Source organism: Melopsittacus undulatus, chromosome 1 (genome assembly GCF_012275295.1).
Source record: "Melopsittacus undulatus isolate bMelUnd1 chromosome 1, bMelUnd1.mat.Z, whole genome shotgun sequence".
Lineage (NCBI taxonomy): Eukaryota > Metazoa > Chordata > Aves > Psittaciformes > Psittaculidae > Melopsittacus > Melopsittacus undulatus.
The window spans coordinates 133,239,601-133,264,024 of record NC_047527.1 but is presented as its reverse complement, the minus strand read 5'-3'; the positions used below and the strand labels follow the sequence as shown (position 1 = coordinate 133,264,024).

Sequence of the window (24,424 nt, the reverse complement as noted above, 5' to 3'; positions counted from 1 at the left end):
TGTTAAGTGAGGAAGGAAACCAAGAAAAGCAGCCCACACCCTAACCCTCCCCACTCCCAGGAGGAGCTTAAAGGCTAAAAGAAATTATCTTAAAACCATTATCTACCAAGAAGAATCCTGAAGTCTCCAAATAAGTGATGATTTTGCAAAAGTAAAGGAAGCATAGCAGTATGCATGTAGAATGCACAAGTTATTAAATAATTACTAAAAACTACTAAGGAAGCTGTCAGAACTATCCATCCTTTCTTTCCACTTACCTATACAGCCACATACCTTTTAACATGCAAAGAACAATAGCTTTGCAAGGCAAAATATTAATAAATTGCTGAACTCTGATCTACAAACCTACAATTATAAACTCTCACCTACCTTACCCTATTTTGCATATCTAACACAACAAAATAATGATCAAGTGACAGATACTGAAGCAGAGCACTAATGTATAGCTATCTGAAAACAGTTTTAGATGAACTGAACCTGCCAGTTCCATCATAAACAGTTCCACTGTTTTTAATGGCCCTTGTTTTTAAAAGAACAAAAGCAAAAATAAAACTGCTTAAAGACTTCATGATACAAGTAAGCTAGGACCATCGCTGATAATTTTATCCTTCCTAATTCTTTTCATATTCATCTCTACATCTTCACTACATCTTCGACTGTAGCTATCTCAGGATATCAAACACTGGTTTAAAATACTAACTCAACCACTGACAAAAAAACCCAGCAAAGCAAAACCTGACACAGACCATAGGTGAGTGAAAGGAAAAGGCCACCATTTTTGACATTTTGCTTATACGTTACATTTTAAAAGCATTATTCCTTTTTAAATTACACAAATGAAGGTTAATTAAACATTGTTCTTTTTTTGCTGGCTTTTGTTAAAAGCTACAATGTTAAAAATGCCAAACAAGGAAAGAGTCACAACTGAGAATAAATAAAACATGCAGGCAAAAGTAACAGTTATCACATATTCCTTTGTGCCAAAGTTATGTGCCAAAAACATCACAATGCAAGTGATCCAGATGCAGACAGCATCACACACGGACAGCTTAAATTGTAATAGTTGCCTGGTGTTTTGTCAGTATTTTCCTTTGTCTTCTTTTCCTGGCTTTCCTGCACTTCTAAGTCCTCCTCAGGTGGGTGGATTATTACTGAAGGAATATCATCACTGGCAGGTGACACCAGCAATTCCTTGCCCTGCGGTGGACTTGGCTGGGCACTTGCAGTTGGCAGGTGGCTGCAGGTAGGACTGGAGGGTGGTGTGTTTTGAGGGGTAGTTATAGGGGTTGTACACCTTGAGGCTGACGGGGTTCCAGCTCTCGAAGAAGGAAGAAGGTAATTGAGAAGAACTGACAAACGTTTTTCTCCTCTCAGGGAAATATTTGAGGCAGAGAGACCTGTTCGCAAAGAGTGGTGGGAGGCTGAAAGGCCTTCCCCCAAGATAAAACAAATGAAACACCATGAGGCTTAGAACTAGGCTACACTAGAAAACAACACACACAAATATGCATTAACATTTACATGGTAAATTGCAGGGTTTATGGGCAAAAAATTCCATACTCATGCAAGTAAGACAAGAGAAAAAAGCAAATCTGATTTCACACAACCAGAAAGTCAGGAATTACCGATAAGTACTAATTAGAACGGCAAAGATATGTGGGAGAAGATATTATCTAAAAGTCAGTATTATTTGCTAATATAACAAAAAAAAAAAAAAAAAAAAACTGTATCTCTTAAAACTGACTCTTAAATTTTCCCGGAGGGATTTCTTATTCCATATTGCACAGCAGCTACCTTTAATGCCATCCAAAACCTACATTAAAAACAATCATTAGCAGCCAAAATATCACAAGACTTCTGTTAACTGTACCCATTATATACAAAGACTTACTTTTAAAATTGAAATATTTCAAAATGAACATGATCAAACATATCTCATCATGCTAAATGCAACTCTCCTCCAAGAAAAGTCTGGATTTAATAAGTTTTCTAGTCAGCTGTAATCTCAATAAATATTTTTGAGGAGGGCATGAGGAAATGCATTATCCCTTCTGCGTTTCTCCTTGCTGTGACTTACCCAAGTTCCTAAACTGCATGAAATCATGATCTAAAATTCACTCTTACTTTTCTTGCCCTATCCTCTTTCTCTGTCCCACTAATTTCACATAAAGAGAACATAATCTTGTCGTGTTGCCCTCAGATTTAAGTTTGTAATGGATTTCAGTTCTTCATTAAACAGGAAAAGAGTGTTTATCCTCATATCAGTACTTCCATTAGAAGGTTTAGTGATACCATTCCTCTCACAAAACCACAAATACTTTTCCTGGGATGGCTGTCTCCTCAAGAAGAGTACTGATTACTTCTCCTACAATCCCTGAAATCAAAAACATGCTGTTTTCACATACCACACCATCAAGCAAGGGAACAGCAAACTAGACACATGTAGTCTCACATTTATACTAGCCACTACAGAGACTGACACATTGAACAATCCTACAATAATTTACAAGGAAGAGGCATGCAAAGTATGCTTAGGCAAAAGTCACATACATTCCCCCCCCCAACAATGGAAGAGTGGATCCTACAAACTTGATTTAAATTAAGAACAAAAACCTCAAAGATCAATTATTAAAACTGCATCACAGTAAAGACAAGAGGACCAATAGAGCAAACTGGTTGATTTCATCCACATTAATCACTACATTAATAACTAGATTTCTGCCAATGTATCTGTGATAAATCGTGAAAATGATATATCCTAACACACAGGTGTAATAAGGGCTCTAAAAGGTATTATGCACATATGCAAACCAAACTGGTTTGGTTTACCAGTTTATTAGAGGGTAACCATTGGATTATAAAGAAAAAGCAAGCTGGTACATGCTGGCAAAGAATTAATCATGTTACACTGGTTTCTTATTTGCGCATCTATCCCATATTCTGTTGTGGGAACAGTATTAGGAATAAAATACACTGGAAAATGGAAGTGACATATGAAAAGGAACTGACAAGCAGCAGACCTTGAATACAAAATTCTGAGCATTGCAATTGGGGATACAGGTATCCAAGGATAGGTAAAATCAAGTTTCTATGTGAAATTTTCATGTTTGCTGAAGAAAACAGGGAAGTCGGAAGTTACAGAAGGAACTATGTTCTCTTATAAATTAGCTGTATTTTCATTCTAGAAAAAGTAATTCTAAAACTATCATGGAAATATTTATGTATGCATCATACATGCACTAGCTAACAAAGTATCAACAAGCTAGGACTTTTGCTGCAGCATACTCCAACTAGGTACCAAACTGAGAAGTCTCTCCCAACAAGCACTTAACTAAATGGAACATGTAAGCAGTTAGGCATCTTTCAAGACAAGTAAGGAATGTCACTTCAAGGAGTGACTCATGAAATCTGTAGTAAGTTTTCACTAGAATAAAAAATTTCTATTGAAATAGAATACACGTCAATGCATAGCAAAAAGAAAACAAAGGACAGAAAAGGAAATAGCGGCCATAGGAAATACAAGAATAAAGTATGCTTTTTTGCAGTATATATTGCTACTTGGACTTTGCAACTGGATATCTTGAGTAAGTATTTTAATATTCCAGCATATTTTCAGGAACTGGTTGAATAAAAGACATGGTAAAGCCTATAAAAAAAGTTGCTAATAGCTTCCCAGGTTTTGGATTCCTTCCTTCCCCATTAAACCCTCTCTAGAATACAAGGTAAAAACCTGTGTTCCAGCTAAAAGTAGTTTTTCCACCATCAGCACAGTGAACTTTTTCTAGTCATATTAACACTGGATTAAAACACAGTAACTGTCAGCATCACAACTCACGACACAACAACAAATCTCTAGTATAAAGACTGAATAAACAAGTAGGACTGATCTGATAAAAATAAAGCTATGCCATGATGCTGAAATACCTCAAACATTACACATTTTATTCAAGCATACCCTAAAGCTTGTTAGGACCAACATAGGTCTATTTCTATACTTCAAAACACTAATGCATGCTATGTATACAGGCAGAGGTAGAATGTTTGAGTAAAGTCAAAAATATATGGAAACATCAAGCACAGCTACATATAGCACACACTGTTATCATTAGTTTTTTGCTTATCAAGAAGGAAACACTTATCTGCTATTACCAGCTGGTTTTCCTTCATCTCCCATTGAGAACATTATTTAACATGTTAGAACAAACTGGCTGCTACAACTTCTCTCACCATTTCTTTCAAGCAAGTGAGGGTCAGAATGTTTCTTGCCTATATCTGCAAAAGACCGAACCAAGGGAATCCGATTGCTGAACTTCTTCTCGTTCTGATGATGGTGCCTCTTCAGAAGAGCCTGTCTCACGTTTTCCCTTATGGATTCATCCAGCTGGCCAGAGGCAATCATGTTGTCCAAAACCATATCTGCATAACAACAACAAAAACTATATACTCTGCTATCAAATCACTCCTCCACTACATTCAAGCAGTGCAGTTGCATCAAATAATAATTAAAATTAAAAAAAAAGTCATCTATTTAAAAAGAAAAATATTTTCTTTAGCAAAGTCATCATCAAGAATCCACAATAAATTTTCAAAGATTTCACTGAACAAGCAAATCTGAGGTTAAGGAAAGCACAACATGAAGATCCAAGATAAAATTTACTAGTAGCATCATTTTAAGAAATAAGTTACTTAATATTTTATAGTCCATTGTCATTTACTTCAACTTTCAACAGTGACTCCTTTTCCAAAAACCCATCTATGTATTAAACAACCCTTCACTAGAAAATGAACACACACAAACAGAAACACAATGAAGAACATACTTAAGACAGTTCTAACCTGGTGCTCCCTATTTTGAAAGTATACAACTATTTAAAAGTTACTAAAAAATGAGATGAACTGCCTAACTCCTCCATCATCTTCAGATCCATTACGTTCTTGAAGCTCTCTACCAAATATCATGGGATTCACATGCTCTAGAAGTAGTGTGAAACAAAAGCTACTAACATCATCTAAAACTAGCTATTCAGCTCACAAATAACATCAGGTTTCAGAAGAGAAAGCAATATGCTCACACTAGGAAAGAAAGCCTGCGTGTTTGGAAAAAATATATGGTGTGACTTTATAGCTGCCTTTCTTGTCATTTTTATTAATTTAAGAAATGGATTAAAAGTAAATTATAAACCAAAACATTACTTTTAAAAAGCATGTATTGAACACTCTTGCTCACTAAAGTCAGGAATATAGAAAGGAAATATAAATATCCTGAGGGAATTTCAAAGACTTCAAGATAAAACAAGGAAACATTTCAAGCACTGCCAGAGTTTTTAATGCCAAAACACCCTGTCCTTCACATACATGTTGGTCACCCCTAAGCCTAATGTGATTCCCAACAAGGCATTCCATTGTGTGGTACCTGCAGCAAAAGATACCATAAAAATTATGAAAAACTAGTTTAAATACCCACAGGCTAAGCTGATTATATTTGTATCTGTGTCAGTTTTGTATCTTTTTTTTATATTAAAAAGTCTTTAAAGCTGATTTTATAATACCCAAAATGACCATGTGATGATTAGTGAGAACACCCAAAACCGTCGGTCAAACAACACAAAAAATTTATTTCTGCTCACCTCTTAAAAAGATGGAAAACCAAACAAAACCCAGATGTGCAACAGTCAACTGCACTACTGGCATCAAGTTAATATCACCCAAATTATGTTCAATAATTATTGTACTAAAGCACTCAAATAAGTCCTAAAATACTCTTAGCAGATATTTACATTTCATCTGTAGAAATAAAGACAAAAAACACATTCAGGAAGTAGAACATACAGAGAAATTCTGGGCCACATCCCAAAATATGTAATAAAGGAGGTCCTACTCATGCAGTGTAGTTCCTTGTGAGTAAAATTTGTAGGACCAGATGAAGGAAACTGCAGTAAGCATGGACATACCTGTTTCTTCAATATAGGATTTTCAAGAACATATAAAAACACTGTAAAAACATCTCAAGTTATAGATTAAAATTTAAGAATAAAATAAGTTGTAAAAAGTGTTGCTTCAACCTGCTATCTCATCTAATGTGCTTGCTCTCATGTCCAACATGACCGTCCCATTAAGAATACAGCTTCGCAGTTCAAAAAGACTATGCAGAGACAGAGTTGCTACATAAGGTTTACTCCATCGATCACCACCATCTTCAACATCCTCTTCAAATTTCAGCCACCTGAAACGCATACACATATTTGTATTTCTCCTGGAAGACACACAATTTGGCAATCAATCCCATTCTTCCCTGTGGCTCCATATGACAAGGAATAGAAAATCCCATCAGCTCCTACCAGCTTTCATTTTTTAAGACATCCCACATGACTGACAGCCACAGTATCTTATCAGGCTTTTTAACACACTCAACTGTTTCAGATTTTGCCCATTTTATTTCTTTTGCTTTGAACAATACCTGTTTATTCACAAGTTCCTGTAAACAGTGTGGGCTTGTGCCTTACTACTTGATTTCCATACCTCAATTTCTTTGGTATTTAGGAAAGCTGTCTGAAACAACACAATACCAAGTTTAAGCCTCTGAGGGTGCTATGTCAAGCATTGAAGAGCTAGGTAGCACTAATACGTGTAACTGTAAATTGATACTGATCCTGACTCACAGGCACTATATAAACAACTTCTGCAAAAGTCAGCATGCAATACAGTAATGAGAAGCACTGAATGCAGAATAACTTACTAAAACATGTATGTAGAAGGAAGCTACTTGACCAATAGAGGCAAACAATAATTGTGGTTGTAATGTTCACACAAAAAATTAATCAAATACTACCCAAGAACATACAGAAATACCCAAATCTAATATATCAGCAATAATAGAGCAAACAGCTTTCTGAGATTGCAGATACTGTGCTCCATGGCTGAATGCCTGTATTACACCTAAACACAATTGTACCTTTCACAGTGCTTGGCATGATCAGTTTCAGAAAAGTCAACACAGCTCCCATAAGACTGAGGGTCTCTTGGGAAACCATATTGAAAACATACTCATCCCAGAGTTGGAGAACAAGAATGATAGTTTTGTTTTGCTAAGCATTAATCAGGAGAACAACTCTTACAGTTCTAACCTAGACCTGGTTTGCAGCTCTTTAAATAAAAACCAGGCAAAGATACATACACTTTGAAACAACCTAATTCTAGCATACCTAGCCGTTTCTTTCCATTCATATTCTTCTCCATCCCTGAAGCAAAGTTCATCCATTTCAGTGAAGAGATCATGGGGAATGTGTTCATCATCATCTTCAGTACCCAAGATAAACTGAACTCGTTGGGATGGCGTGTCTTGAAGAAAAGGAGAAACTGGACAATTAAATTTTATTATGCAAGAAGCACCATTTAACAGTTAAATCTCCTGCTCTCAGTTAGAAACATGTAGTGTGATACTGTCTTCAAGATAGAAGAGGACCAAAAGAAATGTGGACATCTCTTTAAAAGGAGGCCCTTTTAAAAATTTTTATTGTTTCTGAAAACATCTGGAAAATTATGTTTATGTAACATAAGTACTTTTACATCTTCTATAGATCAACAATAAGAAAATAAACATCAACAGCAAAATTGGTTAAAAGTCAAAAATTAATATCCTGAAGTGCTAAAACCTTGTTTTCACTTTGAGAACAGAATAAATTATATCACTGCTGTAGACTAACTAAAGGGCGGAGATCCAATTCTGAAATGAGTTCTTCAATACAAACAACATTCATTACCAATAAGGATCTACAGCTGCTTGTTTCTACAAATATAAGATCAAATGATAACAATTTGTATTTGGGAGGGGAAGTTTTGAAGATGGACAAGAAACTAAGAACTGCAGGAGAATGGTGAAAGCAGACTTGTCAAAGCATAGATTTGAAAACTCCTTAGTTTCAGGCAAACTGACTCCATGCCCTTAGGAGAAGGACTTAGGGATGTTGGTCGATGAGAAACTTAACATGAGCCGGTAGTGTGCGCTCGCATCCCAGAAAGCCAACCATATCCTGGGCTACCTCAAAAGGAGCGTGACCACTCCCCCTACTCTGCTCTCGTGAGACCTCACCTGGAGTATTGTGTGCAGTTCTGGTGTCCTCAGCATAAAAAGGACATGGAACTGTTGGAACAAGTCCAGAGGAGGGCCACGAGGATGATCAAGGGACTGCAGCACCTCCCATATGAAGACAGGCTGAGAAAGTTGGGGCTGTTCAGCCTGGAGAAGAGAAGGCTGCGTGGAGACCTCATAGCAGCCTTCCAGTATCTGAAGGGGGGCTTATAAGGATGCAGGAGAGGGACACTTCATCAGGGAGTGTAGTGATAAGACAGGTGATAACAGGTTAAAATTTAAACAGGAGAAGTTTAGGCTGGATATAAGGAAGTTCTTTACTGCAAGGGTGGTGAGGCACTGGAATGGGTTGCCCAGGGAAGTTGTGAATACTCCATTCCTGATGGTGTTCAAGGCCAGGTTGAACAGAGCCTTGGGTGACATGGTGTAGTGTGAGGTGTCCCTGCCCAGAGCATGGGGGTTGGAACTAGATGATCTTAAGGTCCTTTCCAACCCTAACTATTCTATGAAGAACATGGCTCTAGTCATAGAAAAGTGACAGTGAACAACATGGTGCATGCATTTGAAGCTCCACATTTGATGGAACATTGCACTACAACTTTCCTGTTCTTCACTCTAGGATTCAAAGAGGATTTGAGGTCCTGAATTAAAACTACTAAGAGTACTGCCAAGTAATATTATTTCAGACAATGATATAATAGTCATCTCTTGAGGATTGGGGGTGGGCTGGGGGGTGGTGTCTAAAACTAAAACTTAGCAGACAGAACAATAAGAAGACTGAAATATTTTAATAGCTCATTGATCAAATTACTATGGAAAATGCTGCTTTGCAGCTATATTCATACTTCTGAAAATCTTGAGTGACAGAGGAAGAATAATACAAGACTATATCATCTCAATAAAAGTGTCTAATTTAAACACATTTTTACGCTACAGACGAGTATTATGAAGTTCTAGTCTAACCTAATCAGTACAGGCTGCTGAACATTTATGCAGACAGCTGGAACAAGTCCAACAACTTATGAATTAGATAAAACACAACCATAAAGTCCTTGTCTGATTGTACACAGAAGAACATTAACTTTAGTGAGAATAGAAGAAACAGCACAAACCAGACACCATTTAAGCACAGAGTAGCTACTACATCATTTTCAAAAGACACGAAGAACTGACAACAGATTTTTTTACCATACGATGGAGATTCTCTGCCATCCTCTCTGTCAGTTTCTTTTTCTTTTTTCCTTTTGTGGTGCCTGTGCCCACGATGTCTGTGCCGTCGACGGCCCTGCTTTCCAAATGGGACGTGAACTCCAATATACACAGCTCTGTGGCCTTTTCAAGAAAGTTTAAAAGGAAACAATTAAAAAAAAAACACTTCTTGCTAAAATTCAGTGTCTTAGTTAAAAAGACAAGGAGTTTGTCAAAAAAGAAACCCAAAAGCACTTGGCAAAATTACCTTTAGTGAACCAATATTATCATTTCCTTTCTGTCTTTCCCCCGTGCCAAGGAACTGGTGCTATACTCATCCCTTATAAACTGAATAAATGGCTCAATTTCAGAATTTATTTGTGAAACTAGTAATATAGAAACATGAGCTTGGCCAGTAACACCAAAAGAAACTACCTGATAAACACCAGGGCAATGCAGAGAAATCACGTAATACCCCTCCTGTTTGAAGGGATAGCCGTTATAATGGCAAGATGTAATCTCCTTTGGTTTATGAACTTCATTAAAAAATTACCCACTGTTTAGAGTCTGCAAGGAGTTCTCTCTGCTTGAATGAAGTGCCAGTATTTCTTGAAGTAGCATAGGTCACAACTAGGTGAACCTGATGTTCAACTAAACTATTTAGTATCAGTTTAGGAGCATAAAAGGAACTTGTACTTCGAAACATATGCCAAAATATCAAATAACTTATAGAGAAGGTTAGGTGTGGGAGGCAGGGGGTTTATATTTTAGAATTTTTCAATCAATTTAGGGAGCACATTCTCAAATGAATACTACTACTATTTAAGATGTATACTTTAAACATCTTGGGTTTTCTTTGACCTTTCACATTAAGGCAATGCTAGCATCAACAACTTAGTAAAAGAAATCCATCAGCAGACTGTTATGGGCATATTACCACTATGTTTCCTGTAATGGAGTTAGCATATACAATAACCTTTTCAACTCCTTTTTAAACAAACAATCTCAGGAAGAGACATATTAACTATAAGCCTGGAGTTAACACTAAATACTTTGTTTCATACTGTAGGAGAGTTATCACAGAAAACTGACATTAAAAAAAAAAAGAGGAAAAGGAAGTGGGCTTCCGGCTCTTAGAGAGATGCAAATTCAGCAGATTTATAGAAGACAAGTCCTGGGGCTCCAGAACTTGTGACTGCATACCACATACATGAACGCACATACACTAGATAAAGGATACTGAAAAAACTGGGTGAGTATAGAGCCTTAAAGAAAAAGGAGGTGGTAATATGTCTTGTTACCGTAAAAGTCTGTCAGATAAACTTTTTTCTAGTAAAACAATCTCTAAACCCCAAGATATACAGAACTTTCATAAAGCAAAATTCAGTAATAATCATAGAATCGCAGAATAGTTTGGGTTGAAAGGGACTACCAAAGCTCACCTAGTCCAACCCCCCTGCAATAAGCAGGGACATCCCCAACTAGGTCAGGTTGCTCAGAACCACATCCAGCCTGGCCTTAAATGTCTCCATGGATGGCGCATCCACTACCTCTCTGGGCAACCTGTGCCAGTATTTTATCACCCTCACTGTAAAGAATTTTTTCCCCACATCCAGCCTGCATCTCCCCTCTTTTAGTCTAATACCGTAACCCCTTGTTCTGTCACAACAGGCCCTGCAAAAAAGTCCTTCCCCATCATTCTTATAGGCCCCTTAAATGCTGAAAGGCAGCAATAAGGTGTCCCTGGAGCCCTCTCCAGGCTGAACAACCTGGAGAACAGCTCCCTCACTGGAGAGAGATGGAGAGAACAGCTCTGCATTCCTCTGATCAATTTTGTGGCTCTCTTCTGCACCATCATAATGCATAAGTTCAGCATTTCATTAATTGGTCAAGATTCTTTTTCTAATTACAAACAGCTGATTCTTCACAGACTTCAAACACTAGTTTTTCATTAGAGTTGATTGGCACTATGACCAAATATGAAATCAGGTAATTTAAAAGCTATCTGTTTACATGTAGGAGTGGAAAAGGTATCAATTTGCTGAAGCATTCATCAGTACTTTTTATAGAGACTTTTCTTTTGTGAGATTCATCTGACAAGACAACGCAGCCCCTGCCAAGGCAGCCTGACCTCCACCCTCCACAATTACTATGCACAATACAGTTCCCAGAAAAGCAGCACATAAATCAGTGCACTTGATACATAATATGACTAGCTGGCACCATTAACAATGGTCACATTACTGATGCCATCATGGTAAAATAAACTTATATAGAGGGAAAGCAAAAGCACTAGGTTAAAAAACTCAATGCATTACTCACCCCATCCCACTCAAAGCTGTCAGGTGCAACTGAGTGACCCACCACTCACTGCAAATGTTATCATCCCTGTTAGGATTTCTGGTTTGTTTTACATACTGAATTAGAAAGTATTAAACTTGTATATATAGTTATACAGACACAGTTTTATTTGTCAAAGTGTTTGATTTTTTTGCAGGAACTCTTTTTTCCTAAGAGAAACTCAAATGTATTTTTTAGTAATAGAGAATTTTATATTATCAGACTACTTAAAATATTAAGACTGTTTTAAGCATATGTTTTGATCATCACACAAAAAGCTTGCAGACGATTACTTTCTAGAAAATTTCAGGAGTTTCTGAAATTTTTCAAGGTTTTACATCCTGAAGAATTAGACTGACTTACATATTTTGGTCTCTTGCTGTTCCCATAAATTAAGACAAAAATCCCACATTGCTTTCTGTACTGCAGAACAAACAAAAATCCCATACAATCTTTTTCTCAAGAGCCTCCACCTTAAACAATTCACCCTGTTATTGCAAAAATTAGCCCTTGTAATTATGTAATCATCTTCATAGTCAAAGACCATGTTGCCGCATGGAGGACAGGTAGAACAAGGAAACAAGAAGTTTTTGTCCTCTAGCAAAACAGTGGTCCGACCGAACATTATTTTAAGTAGGAAAGCTTGGAGAGGAACAGGTATGTTGCAAAGGGACAGCAATAAAACCTAAGGAAAACAGAGCTGAAATAAGCAACAGAACAAATACGTTTTCAGACAACCTGTGACCATAGCAAATTGCTTTCCTACCCAAGATGCACTGGCCTTGCAGCTATTACTATGTCCAGATGTCTCCCAGCTACTGAGGCATACTTAACTTAGTAGATTCTTCCAACTCAGCCCTCAGCCTGGGCAGCCAGTCTGTAACATTCAGTATTATTTTCAACTCTAGAAGGAAGCTTGAAAGTGCCTTCTCACTACCCCAGGACAAAGATAGGTTATCCTACCCTTCTGTGCCCATGCTGCCCAGAAGTGAACATGTGAATACCTATTTCCTCAGGTAGACACTGTCTTGCAAGCAAATGTAAACTAAGGATACCTTCCCCCAATCACTTCTGTATATGCAAAGTGACCAGATTGCTACACCTGCAACTGTATTTTGGGCCTAATGCAAAGTGCTGACAAACAAATGATTTTCAGCTGTTATTAAGTAAAATGAATCACAATCCAATGTGATAATATCAGAATAACTTCAAGAAAACAACCTGATGATGAAAAAGAACTGCTGGATTATTATTTTTGTTTTCTTTCTCAGAGCAAGCACGGGGGGTGTCAGTGCACAAAACTAACCAAGAAAAGTTCAGCTACTGCAAACAGCTTATAAGGGCATCAGCTGTTCCCTAAGAAAAAGACCTCTTTTTTGGCACCATGGATATGCATAAACAGATATCTCCACCACTACATATGAAATCCAAATCTACTGCTGTTCAGTATATTGCCACAATTACCCACAAACATGTTACAGATATATGCAACTATGAAAGGCAGGGCAAAACCACATAATAAAAGTTGGAACAAGCTTAACCTTAATTCTAATTACACAAAGCAAAGTACTGAAAAGCCCTCTAAGAATAAAGACAGCTTTATTGAGTAGGCATGGGTTCCCGTAAGTTTCATTTTTCAGACAGGGCATTTATTGATGTTTGCAGATGCACAGACAATGTTTACTTACAAACATAATTTACAAGGAAAATCAAAACAAAACAAAAACCAATGAATTTTTTTTCCTACCCACTCATTCCCAACGAACCTGGAGAGAAAACTTACACCTTACAGCCCTTCACCCTTGGCCACAGAAAGCCAGGAAGCCAAGTAATACAAGAGCAATGGAGGAAAAGTTAACTCTAAAAAGACTAGAATTCATATTACTAGCATCAGTGTTCTGAAAAAGAATACAACCTGTCACTTGAATATCGTTTCTAAAAGCTTGAAATTATATGAGCTTCAAAGCTTTATCCACATGAACATCTGTACCACAATACTACTCTCTAGAAAAGCTTGTTACAGAATTACTTTAAACCAATAACCAACAGAATTCGTAAACAGTCTGATACTAAATTTAGTAATACAAATCTCAAGAGATAGTTGTTCATTTTAATCTAACATGACTTCATCCAAGCTTAGCTGTTCAAATCCACCAAGAGTATTTACTACTTAAAGGCCTTACCAGTATGAAACAAATTTTAATGCTAGGAGCATGCTCTATCACATGGTTGGTCTTACTCCAAAAGTCAGTTTATATCAAGTCCTATAAAAAAGGCAGAACAAAAAATGCTTTAAGATCCCTGATTTATCCCCTAGGCCCCTAAGAAAACAGTAACAGAAGACTTCTAAAGTCTGAGAGAGATCAAAACCACGTCTCTGAAAACTGCTTTGATGTGGCAACCCTCCAAATAGAATTTCACACAAAACTTGCTTTTTTCCAACCATCATTTTATTAGCTGGATACCTTTTAAGCTTCATAGAAGAAGGACATTCTTCCCATGCTAACAAAAGAGCACAAAGAGAATCAGTATGTAGGTGAATTCTCAAATCCTGTTACTTCAAAATTTGAAATGCAGAGATCATATATTAACTACAGTTGTAAGGGACACCTGAAGGTGGGCTTTCTGGCCCGATCTTGCTCAAAGTATAGCCAACTTCAAAGCTGAAGCCATCTTTTTGATCAGGTTGGTCAGGATGACAACCAGCCAAGCTCTGAGCATCTGTAAGGATATTCAGATCTGTAAGGATCTTTTTAGCCTCTCTGAGCGGACTATTTCAACATATGACAACACAGTACATGAAACAAGTATCTTAATATCCAAGCAGCACTTCTAATATTCTATTTTCTGTTTGGTGCCCTTTTGCCTTTTCACTGCACACCTCCAGAAAGAGTCTAATTCCGTCTTCTCCATAAGCTACAAGTAGTCTGCTCAAGACAAAAACATAATGGCAGTACCTATCACTTTTTCAAAAATCTTCAAATAATAATCTGAGGATAAATCACTTATTTTATAATAAAGGTTTTTTTATTTAATGTCATCATCTATTGCTTTCCAGTATGGGAAAAAAAAAATGAGTATCTGTGGAGATCCTAATCTGTTCCTGAAGACCACTAGGGGGGAAGCAGCTATTCAGATATCTTCTAACTCACATCCCCAGATACGTTACCCTAGTAGGAAATATTTGAAATCTCTTGTCATGCCTTGGGATTAGTTCCCATTACATTACAGAAAATACTTGCATGCACAAAAATAAACTCAATGCAATTTATTAACACAATTCAACTGGAATTAAATGTACAATTTAATATTCATACAAAAGTACTTTGTGTGAGACAAACCAAGTATTACAAAATAAACAGCTTATTTTATGAACTCTCACACAAAACATCTAAGAAACAAAATTATTTTCTAAGAAATTAACGTCATAAAAGTGGCTATAAGGTATTAATATAATCTTGGTCTTCCAATTAAAGCTTCAGTTTTATGACCATACTACCTGACTAACAATTTTATGTATGTTTCAGGTTATAAAACTGCAGTTAGTTACCTTTTATAAAATTCCTGATGATGTCAGAACAGAAACATTACATCTTAAAATAATAAAAGGGGGAAAAAAGCTAGGACAAAAGCTTTCTTCTCTGAGAATATTTTCCTTAGAGCAGAACAGAAAACCACACCACAAGGATTTATGTAACATATGTACACTATGTCTTTAAAGCAAAAATAAAAATAGTAATACCATTGTTATTCTAAATAATTAGTTACAATAGATACAAAAATGTTGACTTAGTTTCAGCATGAATACTACTACTCAGTCAGAAAGACTGTTAAGTTGGCTACCACCTTCTTCATGCTAAAACATTCTGTCAACAGCCAATCATCAACTGGGGTATGCAGAAGGGCTTCTTAGCTGCTGGGATTATTCCACAAATAAGAAATAATCAAGTGTCTCAAGGACACTCATTAAGACCTGTTACAATAATAAGAAGTAATTGCCCTCAAAGATGAGGACAACAGTAGTATCAAAACTGCTAATTTTTTAAAGCTTATACGATTATTATCTAGCTAAAGAATACAAACTCTGGGGCGCACTAGTCTATGCTTTTTATACTCAGCTATTGTTAGGCTACCATCAGAAAGTCTCATAACGTAAAAATGTTAAGAAGTCTCTTACCTCAAGTAACTTCTATTAAGCTTCACTTGCCAGGGGCTTACAGTATGCCCTTCCAGTGATTTGCAAGTAATTTAACGTGCAAATAAAAATTTCAAAAATTATAGTAATTTTGAAGTACTGCGTTGGGCAAAATCAGAAGCAACTTCCAAAAAGAATGTTCTAGAAATCAGAAATAACCCCCTGCCTCCAAAACATAAAACACATCAACACTGAAAATTGTGGCTAGACACTGGATGCCCTACTGAGTTCAGGGGGTTGGACTGGAAGATCTCCAAAAGACCCTTACAACCCTAATGATTTGGTGAAAACTGTGTTAAATTAATAGCATAAAAAGTCCTAAGGAATCTACCTGTGAACTGTACAATGCGGGATTCCCATAGCAAAAAACAATAAATAAATTTTCAACACATGATGAAGTTGCAGCAGTGCAAGCCTAATTCCAAACACTTAATCAAGACTGTATTACAAATCATACAAGGCAAACATCCTCTATTTTTGTGACTTCTAGAAAAGGGCTGACCACACGTAGCATTTATTTCTGAACAATAAGGACAAAACAATTTATGCTGCACCAGCTACCAGCACAACTAGTGCAAGTGAACATTTTAAGTTGCACAAGTCTTGGAGCATGCCTCATATACCTAACTCTACTATATCTTAACAGATACGGTTTTGCTTACTCTCAACTCAAACTAAGGAGCAGGCAAGATGATCTTTCCAATTCACTGGATGAAAGGTGTTCTGTAAGAATCATTAATGACCATCCCAAATTACCTTTGCTTTCAGAAGTAGCTGCACATCATATTTTTCAACTTTTTGATCACATTAAAAAAAAACAACAAGAAATAGCATTTCAATATTCTTTTTTTCTGCTAAACATGGCTCTTTTCTAGACCATTAAAGGGGTCTTTTAAAGGTTCAAACATTCATTCTGTAGCCTGATAACATTAAGAAACCTGTTCTGTACTGCCTGTCTAAATTAGTAGTCTATAACAGAACATAAAAACATTAATACTAAGCACAGTCTTCAAGTGCCAGCACCTACAATGTCCTGTTGCATTACCTGTGTTCACCAGCTCCTGTACAACGTTTTCTTACAAGATTTACAGGAACTATTCATGGGGTTTTGAACAGTTACAATTCAGATGCATTTCAAGGGTAGAATAGTACATTTGACACCTCAAAACTGAAAGTTCTAGCAGGACATTCTACCATAAGTGAACATGTAAGTTTTCTTAGTTCTCCAAAGCTCTTTCATAATATTGAAACAATTTCATACTACTCATAACACATTAAATTGCAGAACACTTGCAAAATAAGTTTTCCACTGAGACATACAATTTCCACTTCTAGAGGTTAAAAAAAAATGCAAGATTAATTACCTGTCCTTACCAACTAAGATTAATTGAAATGCGCTGCTGTTTTCTTAAAGGAAAGGCTCTAACTCTCATAGGCTCACTTGAAATGTAAACACTACTTACACCTGCAACAGGATAGTGTGACAGTCAAGTAGCTACTATTAACTCATCTTAATTCTTGAAAACTGGTTCTTGGATTTATGTCACAGAAAACTGACCTCAGATTGTTTCTGGAACAAGACTTTTGTTAAGTGTAAAATCCTTATTTCTGCTATGTCTGTAACTGGCCTGCTAAGAGTAACAAAACAACCTTTTTACTTTTAACTGCATCTAGGAAATGCATCCTCAAATCAAGGTGGAAAATTAGCTACATATTTAAAACAACAGATCCTGGTAATATGGCAATATAAAGCCAAACATCAACTCTGATTTAAGAAAGCTTTCCATAAACGTGGTTCTTAACACTAAATGCCTTTTATAAGATGGCATGAAACATTTCTGCCATTAATATACTTGCCTTACTTCCAACTCCTGCCTTTGTTATTAATCTCATTCATTGCAGCTCAGAGTCTGGCATCAAGTTAAGAACATTAGGTACTCTTAAAAATGTTATTTTAAGATGTTATTCCCTTCTCTATCTCTTCTGTAAACTGACATTTGTTATTTCAAAGTAAGGTCTTAGAGCTACAGTAAAGAGCAGTACCTTTCCTCAGTATACAGGCAGTCTGCCCACAATTGCAGATTACTATCTCCATCCATCTCTCTTAGAGTAAGAGAGTTACGAAATAAGTAGCATGTGCCTAACCTTTCAAACCAAAACACTGTTGCTCCCAATCTGCATCACACTTTCCCAGCCACCATAAATAGAATGAAGAACTTGAGACGCCCTGGCTCCAAAACCTATCTTCCCCTTTAGCATCTGGCCCTCTTTCCATTAGTATTTCATCACAAAATTTCCACAAAGCAGCCAAATACTAACAATACCAAGAAAAAATTTCTATAATATTAGTAGCAAAATTATGCCTTCTGCAACATCAAAGCAATTAACATTAGTTTGTATAGGCTTTAAAGCACTTAAGTATCATCTGTCCATTCTGGTTCTTAAAGGTTTGGTGCTTCCCATAGAACCACAGAATGGTTAGGGTTGGACAGGACCTTAGAATCATGTAGTTTCAACCCCCTGCCATGGGCAGGGATGCCTCTCATCATAACTGAGCTGCCTCTCCTTGAAAATAAAACAACACACACTTCTGGAAAGGTTCCAAATTCCTCGAACTCCTTTTCAAGTAATGAGAAAAACTACTTGGAAGACTGGACTGAAACAGCTTCAGGTCTTAACATACTTACAATACCTAATGCTTGACTATGGGTGCCCCAAAGCCTACAACACAACACGCACAAGTTAGTAATGAAAACTAACATTATCCAGAGGTTTCTTACTGCTTGCAGACAACAATTCTAGTTCTCCCCTTGTAAGACTTACCAGAATTAAAAACAAAACCCCCAAATCCCACATATCTACTTTAAACATATTAGCTTATAAATAATGATCTCATCAACAAACAGCTGTAAGTTCACATGCATTTATCCTCTAGAACAACCTGAATCTAAAGAATCTCTTCTGGTGAAACTCAGTGAAGATAACCACGAGTCATAAAGAACTACTTACATACCTTTCTCTTCCGCACAGGAAAGACCTCTTGTTCTGACGTTGGAACAGTTTCCACTGACAAGGTCAAAATACATGCCATCCCTCCCTTCCCCTTTCTACCATTAAGGGGAAAAAAAAAAAAAAAGGAACAATTTTCTTACAAATATATAAGATACTAAAAAAAATGTCATCACCAAAAATAATTCCCACTTATGTGTAAAAATATGTGCCTATCTGAAGCTGATATGTAATAAATCTACTGGAATACATTTTTCTTGTTAGATAACTTATTATTTAACCTCCGTATAACTACTGTCTGGGTCACATCAAAGAGAGGTGGCCAGAGGAAACATAAGACCACATGGCTAAGAACAAAGTAAAAACAGCGAGATCTCCTCATCTCCTCCTTTCAGCAGCTGTTTATTCAATTGTTCATGAAACATTAGTCTCAGTTTCACCTTAAGATATTTGCCATAGTCAGTAATACAAATGTTTACATTGCCCCTAGCAGCCTGAACCCCCTGCCTTCCCATCCAGCATCTTATGCAAGTACAGTGTTGTACCAGCTGAAGCACTCCTGCAAACATGCTACAGAAGAGCCAGGGGAAATGATCTGGCTGCAAGTTCCCATGTCATTCTTGGTATTTGAGGTATCACAGCTGTTCATGCTGCTGCATGGCACACTACTCAAGCTGAATGCCTACTTTCCTTTAACCCCTGCCTCCCTGCATACCACACACATTCTTTTTCTGGGTCCTCTCCCAGACAAAAGCAAGAGGAGGAAATGAAGGTGGAGACAGCTTAAATACGCACTGAAGATTTAACTGCAGAAACAGACACAGCGGTGGTTTAACCACAGCTCAACCCTATCTAAATTGGCATTGCTGCAGGCTCCATCACTGTACCTCTCAGCCTCATATTCACACTGCCTTCTTCTGCTCCCCATTGGTAAACATCCATCTGTGTGGCAAATCGGTTTGGGGTGCTCAGCTGCTGAGATCTTTCTTACTATTTTCCTGTGTCAGGACTGTTGTATTATCTGCTGGCTTATAATACTTAACCAGGTTTACAGTACATACAGTCAAACAAAAGCATCAGTAAAAGACAGATAACAGTAACAGGTTGAAGGGAACAATTCAAGAATATGACTGCAACAGCAAAAAGCAACTCTAATCATGACAAACTGTATGAGAAAAATGTGACGGCAACCTAAATCACCTTTTCTCAGCTAGAAACTGGTGCTATAATGGCCCTCCAGTGTTTGGAGGCAGTAGGGTGTCAGGAAATACTGAATCTACTGATATTCATCTAGCATTTTGCAAACGTTAATTAAGCTGGAGAAGAGGCTATGTGAAAGGTGAATAAACAACATTTTTAATACCGGATCTCCGTAGCTTTTTCCTCTGGCATCCGTGAATCTTCACCCCAAACTATTTCCTTTTCAAGTCAGTATCCTACACGAAGTATCTAATTTTGGATTTTGTGATATGAAACTAGCTTAATGCTATTTTTATTGTTAAATGGAGGATCCTGAGTCAAGGTAACAAAGACTAACAGGGTTCCATAATGCTTTAGCTGACCACAGACTGCATAGTTTACCATGGAACTAGAAGCACTGTTAGCAGTTCAGACACTTGGTATTTAAAGTGCGTGACCACACTCACAATGATACTTAACTTGCAGAAAACAAAATAAACATCTCCCTTATGACCCCCATTTCCTGAGTTTTGATTCTGCAGAACTTGACATCATTCATGCTGGGAAATCATTCACTGACAGCAATCATTTTGTCAAACCTACAATCTCAGAAGCAAGCTCTCCTTGGAAAGTTTTGTGCATTTTTAATTGTTTAGGGGGGGTTGGGTTGCAGTTGGTTTGGGGTTGTTTGTTTTTTGTTGTTTTTTCTTTGTGAGATTTGAATAGCAGTGAGTATTTATTAACATGCACAGAGACAAAAACAGGGAAACAGGGCACATCATAAACAGGGCCCATCAGTGATTTATGCCTGGAATTTCATCTTGGCTGTAAAATTCCAATTCCTTTTAGCAGTAAGGAAAGCAAACAGAAAACCATCACAAACTTACTCTCTAGTTCTTCTTTCTCAAAGTTCGTATTGATAGTAGAGCTGATTTTGCCCATATCCACAACAGCTTCTTCATCGTGACCCTGAAGAAACAAACGCAAGTTTAAGTTAGAACTAAACAGAATTAATTTTTTCTTAATACCTAAATATATTCTGCAGTCCTGAAGCTGTTTCTCAAAAAGTTTTCTAAAACAGCATGCTTTCACCTCTTAGAAATTGAGAAAAAAAAATGTTACTGCAGATCTATCCATCCAATTCCTGAAGAAAACATTACCCTGAATTGAAGGAAAAAATAATCAATAGATACCATGCAATTGCCTTTTGCAATGCTAATGATATCCTATCATGATCAGAACATACATTTCAAGAATGTGATTCTTTTAGGTTTATGTTCAACAGCAGTGAATCTACTTCAATAAAATAACCAGCAAATTAAAAGTTCCATAAGTTAACATGGGGACAATTAGGGTGTGAGATATTCCAGCACAAATAAGCAGCTTTGGTGAACCAAAGGTTATACAAAGGGGTGGCAAAAGAGTTGTGTAACTTAACTTGGGGGCCCCTCCCCTACACCAACAGTTTTAAGAAGACCAAAAATATTTGTTTCATTCAGGTTTCAACAGACATCTTGTTAACCACACCCATATTAAACCATATTTTTAATGCACAAAGTTAGAAAACAGCAATTGCAAGATGATTTGTTCAGATTCCGTTACTACTGAAACCATACCATTCATAACACAAAACCACACTACTCTAATCACACCTAGCACATTGCTGAAGCAGACCTTTAAACAGTCTTTTGCTCACTCTTGAAAACAAAATATACCTTAAAAATAACTGAGCAACAGTAATTTCATAAATTCATCTCAGAATTGAAATCGAAACTACATTGAAGTTGCCCTTCTTCAAGCGTTTGCTTTCTTTAGAATACAGTCCACTTGCAACAGCTCACAAATTACAGCCTCCTGGCAGAAGGCTGGAGGTTCTCCAAAAGAACTACTGCCTACACTACAGGTAATGCTTTACTCTACATCTAACTGTGTCTAAGGGCAGGCTCACTGCTGAAGAATACTGTCCCTGCTTTCTGCATGAATCAGTTTTCCATTAGCTCAGTTCACTAAAGTGACTTTTCTTGTGGCCACATGACAGCTAGATCCACCACAAATAAATCTGTTTGATCACCACTTCTGGCAGCAGTCCACTGCTACATTTACATTGATCAACACAGGAACTGTGACAGTGGTTTTTGTGAGTTAAAAAGAAAAGCCTAAATCGGGAATCTTATAGGGACTGGGAACCCCAACAGTCTTGACATTCACCTAAACTTTGATCTTTGAATTATTCAGTAGTGCAATGCTTTATATATAGAACAAGTTGGTCATCTCACAGGGAAGTGACAAGGATAAGAAACAACATGTGTGTAACAGCTACATATTAAAAAAATTGGTCTTAATAAAGTAGGTATTTATTATACTGTATTGTGTTCACATACACACACAAAGAAAATCCTCATCTTTGTTTGAATACTGAGGAAAGGAGATTAAAGAATATGAGGATGAAAAAATCGCACATAAGAAAAAAAACATATTGGTTAAAAAAAATACAAAATAAAAGCAGTTAGACCACTTAAAATAAAAGCAGCAGCACTACGTAAATAGGCAAGATACAACAGTGGCAGACAGCCAAATAAACCTCTGAATAAAAGATGATTCTGAGCCGTGTCCCTTAGAATGGTGCTTTCAAGAAAGGTGTTACACAGCAGAAGTGGAGTCTTGCATGAATGTTAGAAAAATTAGAACTCCTGCACACTCCAGACAGCTTCAATCAAATAGTTTAGGTGATTAAACCAAAGCCACACCTGATGGGCAAATCTGCCAAATGGTTACAATGAATGAATCTATTTGAAGAATAACAAATTAATGAATACAATGAATATAAACGATGGAAGTATTAATGAAGAAGTGGTAGAAATTCGCAAAGTGTCACAGTAATAAGATGGAAGGTGGAGGCAGGGGGTACATTCCTGGCTCCTACACCCCAAAAAGCTCTCTAGAAGATGCCTTCATAATGAATCTGGCCTCTACCCTCTCTCTTTCCCTGTATTTGGCATGCTTATCAAAAACAGTTGCAAAGTAAGTCTTAACTCTTATCTTTACTACAGATGGATTTTCCAGCACAGCTTGGGAAACATCTCTTTTACATGCATAAGCCCAATAGCAAAAAGACATCTCCAAGGAGCACTATTAAAAGCCTCAGATAACAATCTTTTGAGGTACCAACTAAGTTCAGCAAAACATTTAACTGCGCTGGTGAGGCTGTAACACTACCAAGGAGGACTCACCTACTTTCTATTTCTGTGTCACTGAGATGAGGTAGAAAGTTATGTGACTGTGCTACACTCCAGTTCACAGAAAGAGATATACACACAGAATCCTGCATGTTCCCAGAAAACCCAAAAAAAAGGAATGAAAATAGGTGAAGTATTACAAATTCTCATTTTAAATGTCTTATGAGGGATAAACCCCTCTACTATTACAAAAACTGCCATCAAAACCTCTTTCACAGTTAGTTCCATAGTTACAGCCAGATTGATGAATACCCTGCACCTAACTTACCCAACCTCCTGGGGCTTTCCAAACACAGGCTTCAAGCAATAACAAAGTTTCTCCCCAGATTATACAAACTACCACATACTGGTAGAAAATGACATACGCACATGCAAGAAAATACTTTTATCGCTCAATTAGATCTTGAAACTGTTACTTGCTGTATGCTTTATACCATTTTATTAATATTTATCACCCTTTGCTTCAGTAACAGAGGTACTTTGCCAACCTTACACATATAGAAGCAGCCTTTTCAAATCCACATCATGTGAAAGTAACATGTCTTTTGAGATTAGATTACAGAAAGGTATGCATGCCCTTGCAAACTGCTCTATCACTATCTCAAAGTACTCAATGTATGCAAAGACTTCTCCAAGAATAAACCATTAGCAGCTACAAATATCATACATGAAGAAAAGCCTTTCAGCCTTTGTTTAGAAAAGCACAAAGCATCATTTTAACACAGCTGTTTGTGAGGCCAATAGCTAATGCCACCATAAGATACTTCTGACTCCAGTTAGACACTAGAAAAAAAAAAAAAAAAAACACTAAAATTTTCAAATGCTCTATAAAACTTACTCCAAGCTACAACTTTTTCCTTGCCAAAAATAAAGACTGTAGGGCATAGTTTTCCAGTAATTATAGAAGAACTACCATGCCACTTTAAGGAACAGAAGTGAGAGAAAAAACACTGTCAAAATCACAGCTGCTGAATCAAAACACATTCCCACTCTAGTTATCTATTCTACTTTCTGAATCTTTAAATACACAAACAAAAAGAGATGGGATTATTCAAAACTCATCAACTTCCCTTTTGTAGGCAGAGAATGAATTCATCTTAGAGCAAACACTCCTCTGCAGATTACCATCCATTTCGTGTGAAACTAGATGTACAATAACCCCACAGATGCCCAAAAAGCAGCAGATGG

The 24,424-nt window shown here is 37.0% G+C and overlaps 1 protein-coding gene across 1 annotated transcript in view; it reads right to left on the bottom strand.

The window, feature by feature from the left end:
- Positions 1–24,424, bottom strand: part of SLC4A7 (solute carrier family 4 member 7) — an 88,267-nt gene that overhangs the window by 32,953 nt on the left and 30,890 nt on the right. The window contains exons 2-6 of the mRNA XM_031052361.2: positions 20,888–20,969; positions 9,278–9,421; positions 7,203–7,338; positions 6,063–6,223; positions 4,228–4,416 (exon numbers count right to left, since the gene is read on the bottom strand). Of these exons, the coding sequence (XP_030908221.1) occupies positions 4,228–4,416; positions 6,063–6,223; positions 7,203–7,338; positions 9,278–9,421; positions 20,888–20,969 (712 nt within the window). The remainder of the gene's footprint in view (positions 1–4,227; positions 4,417–6,062; positions 6,224–7,202; positions 7,339–9,277; positions 9,422–20,887; positions 20,970–24,424) is intronic.